At 49.2% G+C, this 14,880-nt stretch overlaps 1 protein-coding gene across 1 annotated transcript in view; it reads left to right on the forward strand.

Annotated features, from left to right (window-relative positions):
* Window positions 1–14,880, forward strand: part of adcy3a (adenylate cyclase 3a) — a 179,537-nt gene that overhangs the window by 65,826 nt on the left and 98,831 nt on the right. Inside the window, exon 3 of the mRNA XM_073050086.1 lies at window positions 9,365–9,495. Within this exon, the coding sequence (XP_072906187.1) occupies window positions 9,365–9,495 (131 nt within the window). The remainder of the gene's footprint in view (window positions 1–9,364; window positions 9,496–14,880) is intronic.

Consider the following 14,880-nt stretch of genomic DNA (forward strand, 5'->3'; position numbering starts at 1 on the left):
CGAGCTGCTCTATAAAGACATCTTGCAGCCACTCTAGAAACTCCCCCCTTCGAATCCCGCATCAACCTGATTTTCCCGATCTACCTGCATATTGAAATCCCCCCCATGATTATTGTAACATTGACCTTTGGCCTGCATTTTCTATCTCCCATTGTAACTTGCAGACCATATTCTAACTACTGCTTGGGGGTCTGTAGACAACTCCCATCAAGGTCTTTTTACCCTTGCAGTTCCTTAGACTGTTCGAAGGATAGTGGATCGTTCTTATCCACAATGTCTCAACACCTTCTGACCCTATATCACCTCTTTCTAACAATTTCATTTTTTACCAACAGAGCATCGCCACCCCCTCTATCTTCCTGCCTGTCCTTTCAATACAATGTGCATCCTTGGACATTAAGCTCCCAGCTATAATCTTTCAGCCATGATTCAGTGATGCCTACAACATCATACCTGCCATTCTACAACTGTGCTGCAAGTTCATCTACCTTATTCCATATGCTGTGCACATTCAGATACAACACCTTCAGTCTGTATTTACCCTTTCTGATGGTCACAGGGAGAACGAACCAGCTGCTTACGCACAGCAGTGGAAATGAAACGCTGGTTGCAGGCGTTGTGAATTAATCCTACATGACTGTTCCACATTCATGTCCCTTGTAAACCTTTCCCCTTCCATCATGCCCCACCCTCCCTAGTTTTGGACTCTCCTACCCTGGAGAGAAGACTCTAACAATCCACCTTATCTCTGCCTCTCGTAACTTAAAACGTTTCTATAAGGTTTCTCCTCATTGTGCTATGTTGCAAGGAATAAAGACCCTGCTTGGCCAACCTCTCTCTAAACTTATCGTGGCAACATCTTAGTCAATCATTTTCTGTATTCTTTGCAATTTATCCAAGTATTTCCTACAACAGGGTGAACACAACAGTATACATACCCCTAGTTGTACAACTGCAACATATCTGTTGTACTCAGTGCCCAGACTGATGAAAGCCAAAGTGTGAGACCATACTAGGAGTACAGTGTACAGCTGTGGCCCCCTGTAATAGGAAAGACATTGTTCCAGGTGTTCTTGTAGAGGGAGCATGCGGTCACCATGGGTGCAGTGGGCATTTCCGGGAACCGTAGCCCCCGGGGTATTGACTCTTTCAATAATTATGTTTTAATTTGAATTTGAATTTGTGCACTGTCTTGTAAATACTTGATGTATTTTGTGCATATTTGTGTAAATGAACTGTAGTTTTGTAAAAACAAAGGAAATATTGTTGAGCTACAGAAGGTGCAGAATACTGCCTGGACTAGGGGACCAAAATTATAGGGAGAAGTTGGGCCTCGCTGGATGTTTATTCCCTGGAATGCAGGAGAATAAGAGATGACCGTACAATATCATGCAGACTATGGATATAAAAAGGGAAAGAACTAACAGAGACCTGAGGGGTAATTTCTATACACAGAGGGGAGTGAGCTGCCAAAGGAAGTGTTCAAGGGGGGTACAGTTGTTCAAAGTTCAAAGTAAAATTTATAATCAGAGTACTTGCATGTCACTACATACAACCCAGAGATTCTTTTTCCTGCGGGCATACTTAGCAAATCTATAGAACAGTAACTGTAAACAGGATCAAATATTTTTTAAATATATGAAGAGTAAAAGAGTGACACAGGTAGATATAGGACCGATTGAAAATGATGCTGCAGAGATTATAACGGGTAACAAAGAGATGGCAGAGGAACTAAATGAGTATTTTGTATCAGTCTTCACAGTAGAAGACATTAGCAACATACCTGATAGCCAGAGGTCTCAGAGAATAGAATTAGGTACAGTCAAGATTACTAGAGAGAAAGTGCTTGGGAAGCTAAGTGGACTAAGGAGAGATGTCTCCCGGACTGGATGAGGTGCACCCACGGGTTCTGAAAGAGATGACTTTGGAGATTGTGGAGGCATTGGAAATGATCTTCCAGGAATTAATAGACTCTGCCATGGTTCCGGAGGACTGGAAGGTCGCAAATGTAGTTCTGCTGCTTAAGAAAGGAGGGAGGCAACAAAAAGAAAATTACAGACCTATTAGTCTGACATCGGTAGTTGGAAAGTTATTGGAGTCAATCCTCAAGGACGAGGTTATGAAATACCTCAAGGTGCATGACAAGATAGGCCCAAGCCAGCGTGGTTTCATAAAGGAAAGATCCTGCCTCACCAACCTATTCGAATTTTTTGAGGTAATCTCAAATAAGATTGACAAGGGAGAGGCTGTGGATGTTGTGTATTTGGATTTTCAAAAGGCCTTCGATAAGGTGCCGCATAAGAGGCTGCTTAATAAGATGAGAGTCCATGGAATTACAGGAAAGATATTGGAATGGGTGGAGCGTTGGCTGATGGGCAAAAAACAAAGGGTGAGAATAAAGGGATCCTATTCTGGTTGGTTGCCGGTTACTAGTGGTGTTCCACAGGGGTCGGTGTTGGGACCACTTCTTTTTACACTGTATATCAATGATTTAGATTATAGATTAAGAGGTTTTTTGGCTAAGTTTGCGGATGACACCAAGATAGGTGGAGGAGCAGGAAGTGTTGAAACAGAAAGGTTGCAGAGAGACTTGGTCAGTTTAGGAGAGTGGGCAAAGAAATGGCAGATGAGATATAATGTTGAGAAATGTACAGTTGTACATTTTGGAAGAAGAAATAATCGGGCAGATTATTATTTGGATGGGGAGAAAATTCAAAATACGGAAGTGCAAAGGGACTTGGGGGTCCTCATGCAGGATACCCTAAAGGTTAATCACCCGGTTGGATCAGCAGTAAGGAAAGTGAATGCTAGGTTGGCATTAATTTCAAGAGGAATAGTGTATAAGAGTAAGGAGGTGTTGATGAGGCTCTATGGGGCACTGGTGAGACCTCATTTGGAATACTGTGTGCAGATTTGAGTCCCCTATCTTAGAAGAGATGTAATGATGTTGGAGAGAGTTCAGAGAAGATTTACTAGGATGATTCCTGGAATGTAGGGGCTAACATATGCGGAGCGTTTGTGGGCTCTTGGACTGTATTCATTAGAGTATAGAAGTATGAGAGGGGATCTCATAGAAACATTTCGAATGTTGAAAGGGTTGGACAGATTAGATGTGGAAAGGCTGTTTCCCTTGGTGGGTGAGTCCAGGACAAGAGGCCACAGTCTTAGAATTAGAGGGTACCCATTTAAAACAGAGATGAGGAGAAATTTTTTTAGCCAGAGGGTCGTGGATTTATGGAATTCGTTGCCACATACAGCTATGGAGGCCCAATCATTGAGGGTGTTTAAGGAGGAGATTGATAGGTATCTAATTAGTCAGGGTATCAAGGGATATGGGGAAAAGCCGAAAATTGGAACTAGATGGGAGAATAATTTAGCTCATGGTGGAGTGGCGGAGTAGACTCGATGGGCCGAATGGCCTACTTCTGCTCCTTTGTCTTGTGATCAATGAAAGAGAAGGTTAGAAGACAACAAACTGCAAATGCAAATATAAATAAATAGCAGTAAATAACGAGAGCATGAAATAACAAGATAAAGAGTCCTTAAAGTGAGATCATTGGTTGTGGGAACATCTGACTGGATGATTGCAACATTTAAGAGGCGTTTGGATAGGTACCTGGAGGGGAGAGGATTGGAGGATTATGCATCACAGGCAACTGGAAAGAGCAGGGATAATTCTTTATTGCTACATGACTCTAACCTCACTGCCCTCATTAAACTATCAAATACAATGAGTTAATCAGACAGGATGTCTCAGCAACCCAGCTGACCAATCCCTGGAGTGTTGATAACTCCAGTAAGGAACTTCACCACCACTGATGAAAACCTCAGAATCCTGCAGCAGCCTGCTTCATTCCTCCTGCCCTCCTTGAGTAAAGGAACTAGATACCCTGTCCCCAAGTCATTAGCACTTCACCTGTCCCAGTTAGCCTTTCTGCTCGGCTTTGGATCCAGAGAAGCTTCATCAGCACTGTCCAATGGAAGGGCTGAGGGAGGTCCGATGGGAGGTCTGATGGGAGGTCCAGTGGGAGGTCTGATGGGAGATCTGAGACACACTGCAGGCCTGTCATTATTTAAATGCCATGGTAACAGTGTCAACCTCTGTGGCCCTTCTTTTATTCGTTTCACACCAGAGGCGTCAATTCTGCCACATCAATTTGTGAAATTGTTCCAGCATAAATATTCCCTCTGCTGCCTTCTGTTTGTCTAGAAGTTGGCATCATTGTAAAGTGAGGGAGAAACCCTGGGGGAACATTCCTTACTGCTTTACTACAGTCCTGTAGATATAGAGTCTATAAGACCATTAGACAGAGGAGCAGAATTAGGCCATTCAGCCCATCTAGCCTGCTCCGCCATTCCATCATGGCTGATCCTGGATTCCACTCAACCTCATACACCTGCCTTCTTGCCATATCCTTTGATGCCCTGACTGATCAGGAAACAATCAATGATCTGCCTTAAATATACCCATAGACTTGGCCTCCACCACAGTCTGTGGCAAAGCATACCACAGATTTACTACACTCTGGCTAAAATACTTCCTCCTTACCTCTGTTCTCAAGGGTCGCCCTTCAATCTCAAAGCTATGCCCTCTATTTCTGGATACCCCCATCATAGGAAACATCCTCTCAACATCCACCCGATCTGGTCCTTGCCGTAATTAGTAGGGTTCAATGAGATCCCCTCGCATTTTTCTAAATTCCGGTGAGTACAGGCCCAAAGCTGTCAAATGCTCCTCAAATGTTAACCCTAAAACTGTTGACAATACCCCAAGTGCAGACTGACTAGAGTCTTATAAAGACTCAGCATTATCTCCTTGCTTTTATATTCTATTCCCCAACATGGTAAAAAAGTAAAGACAGCGTGCAGTCAGACTGTCAGGAAGGGCAGGCAGGTGATGGGACTTAGTTGCAGTCAACAGGCTGAGTATCAAATCACTAGGGATGCAGAGTCAGAAAGGATAGCAAATACGGTACTCAAGGTGTTGTATTTAAATGTACGTAGTATAAGAAATGTGGATGATCTTGTTGCACTATTACAGATTGCCAAGTATGACGTGGTGGCCATAGCTGAATCGGGGCTGAAGGATGGTTGTAGTTGGGAGCTGAATGTCCAAGGTTACACATTATATCGGAGGGATAGGAAGGTAGACAGAGAGAGTGGTGTGGTTCTGGTAAAGAATAGCATCAAATCAGTAGAAAGATTTGACAAGATCGGAAGATATTGAATCCTTGTGGATTGAGTTAAGAAACTGCAAGGGTAAAAAGACATTGATGGCAGTTATATACAGGCCTCCCAACAGTGGCTGGGAGGTGGACCACAGGTTACAACAGGAAATAGAAAAGGCGAGTCAAAAGGGCAATGTTATGGTGGTCATGGGAGATTTTAACATGCAGGTCGATTGGGAAAATCAGATTGGTAATGGATCTCAAGAGAGTGAGTTTGTTGAATGCCGATGAGATAGCTTTTTAAGCAGTTTGTCGTTGAGCCTACTAGGGGATCAGCTATACTGGATTGGGTGTTCTGTAATGAACCAGAGGCGATTAGGGAGCTTAAGGTAAAAGAACCATGAGGAGCTAGTGATCACAATATGATTGAGTTCAACTTGACATTTGATAGGGAGAAAGTAAAGTCTGATGTAGCAGTATTTCAGTGGAGTAAGGGAAATTACAGTGGTATGAGAGAGGAGTTAGCCAAAGTAAATTGGAAGGAGCTGCTGGCAGGGATGTCAGCAGAGTAGCGATGGAATGCATTTCTGGGGAAAATTAGGAAGGTGCAGGACATGTGTATTCCAAAACTGAAGAAATACTCAAATGGTAAAATCATACAACCATGGCTGACAAGTCAAAGCTATTATAAAAGCAACAATATGTGGGAAGATAGAGGATTGTGAAGTTTTTAAAAACCTACAGAGAGCAACTAAAAAATCATGAGAGAGAAAAAATGGAACATGAAAGCAATCTAGCAAATAATATCAAAGTGAATAGTAAAATATTTTTCCAGTATGTTAAAAAAAGAGAAATGAGAATGGATATAGGACTGCCAGAAAATGAAGCAGTAGAAATAATAACAGGGGACAAGGAGATGGCTGATGAACTAAACGAGTATTTTGCATCAGTCGTCACTGTGGAAGACAGTGGCAGGATGCCTGATGTTGTAGTGTGTGAAGGAAGAGAAGTGGGTGCAGTTACTATTACAAAAGAGAAGGTGCTCAAAAAGCTGAAAGATCTAAAGGTACGTAAGTCACTCAGACCAGAGGAACTGCATCCTAGGGTTCTGAAAGAGATAGCATTAGAGATTGTGGTGGCATTAGAAAATTCATTGGAATCTGGCATGGTTCCAGAAAACTGGAAAATTGCAAATGTAACTCCACTCTTTAAGAAAGGAGGAAGGCAGCAGAAAGGAAATTATAGACCAGTTAGCCTGACCTCAGTGATTGAGAAGATGTTGGAGTCAATTGTTAAGGATGAGGTGATGGAGTACTTGGTGACTCAGGACAAGATAGTACAAAGTCAGCATGGTTTCCTTCAGGGAAAACCCTGCCTGACGAACCTGTTGGAGGAGATTACAAGTAGGATAGATAAAGGGGATGAAGTGGATGTTGTATATTTGGAATTTCAGAAGGTCTTTGACAAGGAGCCACACATGAGGCTTCTTACTTAGTTAAGAGCCCATGGTATTACAGGGAAGTTACTAACATGGTTTGAGCATTGGCTGATTGGTAGGAGGCAACGAGTAGGAAAAAAAGGATCCCTGTCTGGTTGGCTGCCAGTGACTAGTGGTGTTCCACAGGGTTTGGTGTTGGGACCACTTCTTTTTATGCTGTATATAAATGATTTAGATGATGAAATAGATGGCTTTGTTGCCAAGTTTGCAGATGATACGAAGATTGGTGGAGGGGCAGGTAGTGTTGAGGAAACAGGTAGGATGCAGAAGGACTTAGACAGATTAGGAGAATGGGCAAGAAAGTGGCAAATGGAAAATGCATGATCATGCACTTTGGTAGTAGGAATAAATGTATGGACTATTTTCTAAATGGGGAGAAAATCTAAATACATGAGATGCAAAGAGACTTAGGAATCCTTGTGCGGAGCACCCTGAAGGTTAACTTGAAGATTGAGTCGATGGTGAGGAAGGCAAATGCCATGTTAGCATTCATTTCAAGAGGTCTGGAATATAAGAGCAGGAATGTGATGCTGAGGCTTTATAAGGCACTGGTGAGGCCTCATCTTGAGTATTAAGAACAGTTTTGGACCCCTGATCTTAGAAAAGATATGCTGGCATTGAAGATGGTCCAGAGGAGGTTTACAATAATGATTCCAGGAATGAAAGGTTTATCATACGAGAAACGTTTGATGGCTCTGGGTCTGTACTCGCTGGAATTTTGAAGATGCAGGGTGATCTCGTTCAAACCTTTCGAACTTTGAAAGGCCTAGACAAAATAGATGTGGAAAGGATGTTTCCCATGGTGGGAGAGACTTGGACAAGAGGATAGAGGGGCGTTCTTTCAAAACAGAATTTTGGGGAAATTTCTTTAGCTAAAGGGTGATGAATTTGTGGAATTTGTTGCCACATGCAGCCATGGAGGCCAGGTCTTTGGGTGTATTAAGGCAGAGATTGACAGGTTCTTGATCGGACATGGAATCAAATGTTATGGGTAGAAAGCCAGGAACTGGGGTTGAGGAGGAGATAAAATGAAATGATCATCCATGATTGAATGGTGGAACAGACTCAATGAGACAGATGGCTTAATTCTGCTTCTATCTCTTATGGCCTTATGGTTTCACATTACATTTGCCTTCTTTACTATATCAACCTGTAAATTAACCTTCTAGGAGTCTTGCACGAGGACTCTGAAGTCCCTCTGCACCTCTGATGTTTGAACCTTCTCCCCATTTAGATAACAGTCCACACTATTTTTCCTGTGCATTATCATACATTCCCCAACACTGTATTCTATCTGTCACTTTTTTAACCATTCTTCCAATTTGTCTAAGTCCTGCTGCAATCATGTTGCTTCCTCAGCACTACCTACCCCTTCCACCTACCTTCATATCATCCACAAACCTTGCCACAAGGACATCAATTCCATTATCCAAATCATTGACAACTGTGAAAAGCACGGTCCCAATACTGACCCTTGAGGAACACCAGTAGCCAACCAGAAAAGGCCCCTTTTATTCCCACTCGCTGCCTCCTGCCTGTCAGCCATTCCTCTATCCATGCCAGTATCTTTTCTGTAATGCCACAGGATTTTATCTTGTGAAGCAGCCTCGTGTGTGGCACCTTATCAAACTGAAAATCCAATTAAATGACATTCACTGCCTCTCCTTTGTCCATCCTGCTTGTTACTTCCTCAAAGAACTCTAACAGATTTGTCAGGCAAGATTCCGTTTACAGAAACCATGCTGACTTTGACTTATTTTATCATTCATCTCCAAGCACCCTGAAACCTCATCCTTAATAATAGTCTCCAAAACTTTCCCAACCACTGACATGAGACTAACTGGCCTATATATTTCCTTTCTTTTGCCTTCTTCTCTTAAAGAGTGGAGTGATACTTGAAATCTTCCAGTCCTCTTGAAAGTGATTCTTGAAAGATCATGACCAATGCGTCCATTATCTCTTCAGCTATCTCCCTCAGGACTCTGGGATGTCGCCCATCTGGCCCAGGTGACTTGTCCACCTTAAGACCTTTGAGTGTGCCTGGCACTTTTACCTTTCCAATAGCAATGGCATTCACTCTTTCTCCCTGACACTCACTGACCTCTGGCACACTGCTAGTATCTTCCACAGTGAGAACTGATGCAAAGTACCCATTAAGTTCATCTGCCATTTATTTGTCACCCATTACTACCTCAGCGGCATCATTTTCCAATGGTCCAATATCAACTCTCTCCTATCACCGACTCCCCCTCCCACCGAAACCCCATTACCAACTCCCCCACCCACCCACTGAAACCCCATCAACTATTCCCCCTTCCCAGCGAAACCCCATCAACGACTCCCCCCACCCACCTAATTCCATCACCGACTCCCCCACCTACCAAAACAACATCACCGACTCCCCCACCCACCGAATTTCATCACCGACTCCCCCCACCCACCGAAACCCCACGACCGACTCCCCCACCCACCGAATCCCATCACTGACTCCCCCCACCCACCCAAACACCATCCCCGACTCCCACCACCCAACGAGTCCCCTCCCAGAGCTCTAGGATACTCTCCATGGTGACGGTGGGTAATCCCTGTGATCAGGTGGCAGGGACTCTCAATGTGACGGTACTGGTCTTCCACTCACATTGGACTGACCTGGACCCCCTGACAGTCTCTCCACTCACCACCCACTTCCCTTTCCCAGGAGAGCCTCCTCCTCTCAATCCTGCCAAAACACATCGCCGACGAAATGCTGAACGACATGAAGGAGGACAAAGAGTCAAGAGAACCACAACAATTCAACACCATGTACATGTACCGACACGAGAGGGTCAGGTAGGAGTGTCCGGGACAGAGAGTGCGGATAGAGAGACACAGAGGGTCCGGTAGGAGTGTCCGGGAGAGAGTGGGATAGAGAGACACGAGAGGGTCCGGTCGGAGTGTCCGGGACAGAGAGTGCGGATAGAGAGACACGAGAGGGTCAGGTAGGAGTGTCCGGGACAGAGAGTGCAGATAGAGAGACACAGAGGGTCCGGTAGGAGTGTCCGGGAGAGAGTGGGATAGAGAGACACAGAGGGTCCGGTAGGAGTGGCCGGGAGAGAGTGGGATAGAGAGACACGAGAGAGTCCGGTCGGAGTGTCCGGGAGAGAGTGGGATAGAGAGACACGAGAGGGTCAGGTAGGAGTGGCCGGGACAGAGAGTGGGATAGAAAGACACGAGAGGGTCCGGTCGGAGTGTCCGGGAGAGAGTGGGATAGAGAGACATGAGAGAGTCCGGTCGGAGTGTCCCGGGAGAGAGTGGGATAGAGAGACACGAGACGGTCAGGTCGGAGTATCCGGGAGAGAGTGGGATAGAGAGACACGAGAGGGTCCGATAGGAGTGGCCTTGACAGAGTGTGCGGATAGAGAGACACGAGAGGGTCCGGTCGGAGTATCCGGGAGAGAGTGGGATAGAGAGACACAGAGGGTCCGGTAGGAGTGTCCAGGAGAGAGTGGGATAGAGAGACACGAGAGGGTCAGGTAGGAGTGGCCGGAACAGAGAGTGCGGATAGAGAGCGCAAGAGGGTCCGGTCGGAGTGTCCGGGAGAGAGTGGGATAGAGAGACACGAGAGGGTCCGGTCGGAGTGTCCCGGAGAGAGTGTGATAGAGAGACATGAGAGGGTCCGGTAGGAGTGTCCAGGAGAGAGTGTGATAGAGAGACACGAGAGGGTCCAGTCGGTGTGTCCGGAAGACAGTGGGATATAGAGACACAAGAGGGTCCGGTCGGAGTGTCCGGGAAAGAGTGGGATAGAGAGACACGAGTGGGTGAGGTAGGAATGTCCGGCAGAGAGTGGGATAGACAGCACGAGAGGGTCAGGTAGAAGTGTCTGGGAGAGAGTCGGATAGAGAGACACGAGAGGGTCCGGTCGGAGTGTCCCGGAGCGAGTGGGATAGAGAGACAAGAGAGGGTCCGGTAGGAGTGTCCGGGAGAGAGTGGGATAGAGAGACACGAGAGGGTCAGGTAGGAGTGGCCGGGACAGAGAGTGGGATAGAAAGACACGAGAGGGTCCGGTCGGAGTGTCCGGGAGAGAGTGGGATAGAGAGACATGAGAGAGTCCGGTCGGAGTGTCCCGGGAGAGAGTGGGATAGAGAGACACGAGACGGTCAGGTCGGAGTATCCGGGAGAGAGTGGGATAGAGAGCACGAGAGGGTCAGGTAGGAGTGTCCGGCAGAGAGTGGGATAGACAGCATGAGAGGGTTAGGTAGAAGTGTCTGGGAGAGAGTCGGATAGAGAGACACGAGAGGGTCCGGTCGGAGTGTCCCGGAGAGAGTGGGATAGAGAGACAAGAGAGGGTCCGGTCGGAGTGTCTGGGGAGAGTGGGATAGAGTGTCACGAGAGGGTCCGGTAGGAGTGTCCGGGAGAGAGTGGGATAGAGAGACACAAGAGGGTCCGATAGGAGTGGCCTGGACAGAGTGTGCGGATAGAGAGACACGAGAGGGTCCGGTCGGAGTATCCGGGAGAGAGTGGGATAGAGAGACACAGAGGGTCCGGTAGGAGTGTCCAGGAGAGAGTGGGATAGAGAGACACGAGAGGGTCAGGTAGGAGTGGCCGGGACAGAGAGTGCGGATAGAGAGCGCAAGAGGGTCCGGTCGGAGTATCCGGGAGAGAGTGGGATAGAGAGACACTAGAGGGTCCGGTCGGAGTGTCCCGGAGAGAGTGTGATAGAGAGACATGAGAGGGTCCGGTAGGAGTGTCCAGGAGAGAATGGGATAGAGAGACACGAGAGGGTCCGGTCGGTGTGTCCGGAAGACAGTGGGATATAGAGACACAAGAGGGTCCGGTCGGAGTGTCCAGGAAAGAGTGGGATAGAGGGACACGAGTGGGTGAGGTAGGAATGTCCGGCAGAGAGTGGGATAGACAGCACGAGAGGGTCAGGTAGAAGTGTCTGGGAGAGAGTCGGATAGAGAGACACGAGAGGGTCCGGTCGGAGTGTCCCGGAGCGAGTGGGATAGAGAGACAAGAGAGGGTCCGGTAGGAGTGTCCGGGAGAGAGTGGGATAGAGAGACACGAGAGGGTCCGGTCGGAGTGTCCAGGACAGAGTGTGATACAGAGACACGAGAGGGTCAGGTCGGAGTATCCGGAAGAGAGTGGGATAGAGAGCACGAGAGGGTCAGGTAGGAGTGTCCGGCAGAGAGTGGGATAGACAGCATGAGAGGGTCAGGTAGAAGTGTCTGGGAGAGAGTCGGATAGAGAGACACGAGAGGGTCCGGTCGGAGTGTCTGGGAGAGAGTCGGATAGAGAGACACGAGAGGGTCCGGTCGGAGTGTCCCGGAGAGAGTGGGATAGAGAGACAAGAGAGGGTCCGGTCGGAGTGTCTGGGAGAGAGTGGGATAGAGTGTCACGAGAGGGTCCGGTAGGAGTGTCCGGGAGAGAGTGGGATAGAGAGACACAAGAGGGTCCGGTCGGAGTGTCCGGGAGAGAGTGGGATAGAGAGACACGAGTGGGTCCGGTCGGAGTGTCCGGGAGAGAGTGGGATAGAGAGACACGAGAGGGTCAGGTAGGAGTGGCCGGGACAGAGAGTGGGATAGAGAGACACGAGAGGGTCCGGTCGGAGTGTCCGGGAGAGAGTGGGATAGAGAGACACGAGAGGGTCCGGTCGGAGTATCCGGGAGAGAGTGGGATAGAGAGACACGAGAGAGTCTGGTCGGAGTGTCCAGGAGAGAGTGGGATAGAGAGACACGAGAGGGTCAGGTCGGAGTATCCGGGAGAGAGTGGGATAGAGAGCGCGAGAGGGTCCAGTCAGAGTGTCCGGGAGAGAGTGGGATAGAGAGACACGAGAGGGTCCGATAGGAGTGGCCTGGACAGAGTGTGCGGATAGAGAGACACGAGAGGGTCCGGTCGGAGTATCCGGGAGAGAGTGGGATAGAGAGACACAGAGGGTCCGGTAGGAGTGTCCAGGAGAGAGTGGGATAGAGAGACACGAGAGGGTCAGGTAGGAGTGGCCGGGACAGAGAGTGCAGATAGAGAGCGCAAGAGGGTCCGGTCGGAGTATCCGGGAGAGAGTGGGATAGAGAGACACGAGAGGGTCCGGTCGGAGTGTCCCGGAGAGAGTGTGATAGAGAGACATGAGAGGGTCCGGTAGGAGTGTCCAGGAGAGAGTTTGATAGAGAGACACGAGAGGGTCCGGTCGGTGTGTCCGGAAGACAGTGGGATATAGAGACACAAGAGGGTCCGGTCGGAGTGTCCGGGAAAGAGTGGGATAGAGAGACACGAGTGGGTGAGGTAGGAATGTCCGGCAGAGAGTGGGATAGACAGCACGAGAGGGTCAGGTAGAAGTGTCTGGGAGAGAGTCGGATAAAGAGACACGAGAGGGTCCGGTCGGAGTGTCCCGGAGAGAGTGGGATAGAGAGACAAGAGAGGGTCCGGTCGGAGTGTCTGGGAGAGAGTGGGATAGAGTGTCACAAGAGGGTCCGGTAGGAGTGTCCGGGAGAGAGTGGGATAGAGAGACACAAGAGGGTCCGGTCGGAGTGTCCGGGAGAGAGTGGGATAGAGAGACATGAGAGGGTCAGGTCGGTGTGTCCGGGAGACAGTGGGATAGAGAGACACAAGAGGGTCAGGTAGGAGTGTCCGGGAGAGAGTGGGATAGAAAGACACGAGAGGGTCCGGTCGGAGTGTTCAGGAGAGAGTGGGATAGAGAGCACGAGAGGGTCCGGTCGGAGTGTCCGGGAGAGAGTGGGATAGAGAGCACGAGAGGTTCCGGTCGGAGTGTCCGGGAGAGAGTGGGATAGAGAGCACAAGAGGGTCCGGTCGGAGTGTCCAGGAGAGAGTGCGGATAGAGAGCACGAGAGGGTCCGGTCGGAGTGTCTGGGAGAGAGTGGGATAGAGAGCACGAGAGGGTCCAGTCGGAGTGTCCAGGAGAGAGTGGGATAGTGAGACACGAGAGGGTCCTGTCGGGGTGTCTGGGAGAGAGTGAGATAGAGAGACATGAGAGAGTCAGGTCGGGGTGTCCGGGAGACAGTGGGATAGAGAGACACGAGAGGGTCAGGTAGGAGTGTCCGGGAGAGAGTGGGATAGAAAGACATGAGAGGGTCCGGTCGGAGTGTTCAGGAGAGAGTGGGATAGTGAGACACGAGAGGGTCCTGTCGGGGTGTCTGGGAGAGAGTGAGATAGAGAGACATGAGAGAGTCAGGTCGGGGTGTCCGGGAGACAGTGGGATAGAGAGACACGAGAGGGTCAGGTAGGAGTGTCCGGGAGAGAGTGGGATAGAAAGACACGAGAGGGTCCGGTCGGAGTGTTCAGGAGAGAGTGGGATAGAGAGCACGAGAGGGTCCGGTCGGAGTGTCCGGGAGAGAGTGGGATACAGAGCACGAGAGGGTCCGGTCGGAGTGTCCGGGAGAGAGTGGGATAGAAAGACACGAGAGGGTCCGGTCGGAGTGTTCAGGAGAGAGTGGGATAGAGAGCACAAGAGGGTCCGGTCGGAGTGTCCGGTAGAGAGTGGGATAGAGAGCACGAGAGGGTCCGGTCGGAGTGTCCGGGAGAGAGTGGGATAGAGAGCACGAGAGGGTCCAGTCGGAGTGTCCAGGAGAGAGTGCGGATAGAGAGCACAGATGGTCCAGTCGGAGTGTCCAGGAGAGAGTGCGGATAGAGAGCACGAGAGGGTCAGGTAGGAGTGTCCAGGAGAGAGTGGGATGGAGAGACACGAGAGGGTCCGATAGGATTGGCCTGGACAGAGTGTGCGGATAGAAAGACACGAGAGGGTCCGGTCGGAGTGTCTGGGAGAGAGTGGGATAGAGTGACTTGAGAGGGTCAGGTAGGAGTGGCCGGAACAGAGAGTGCGGTTAGAGAGACACAGAGGGTCCGGTAGGAGTGTCCAGGAGAGACTGGGATAGAGAGACTCGAGAGGGTCAGGTAGGAGTGGCCGGGACAGAGAGTGCGGATAGAGAGACACGAGATCGTCCGGTCGGAGTGTCCCGTAGAGAGTGGGATAGAGAGACACGAGACGGTCAGGTCAGAGTATCTGGGAGAGAGTGGGATAGAGAGACACGAGAGGGTCCCGTCGGATTCTCCGGGTGAGAGTGGGATAGAGAGACACGAGAGGGTCAGGTCGGAGTGTCCGGGTGAGAGTGGGATAGAGAGACACGAGAGGGTCCGGTCGGAGTGTCCGGGTGAGAGTGGGATAGAGAGACACGAGAGGGTCCGGTCGGAGTGTCCGGGAGAGAGTGGGATAGAGAGACACGAGAG

Source organism: Hemitrygon akajei, chromosome 7 (assembly GCF_048418815.1).
Source record: "Hemitrygon akajei chromosome 7, sHemAka1.3, whole genome shotgun sequence".
Lineage (NCBI taxonomy): Eukaryota > Metazoa > Chordata > Chondrichthyes > Myliobatiformes > Dasyatidae > Hemitrygon > Hemitrygon akajei.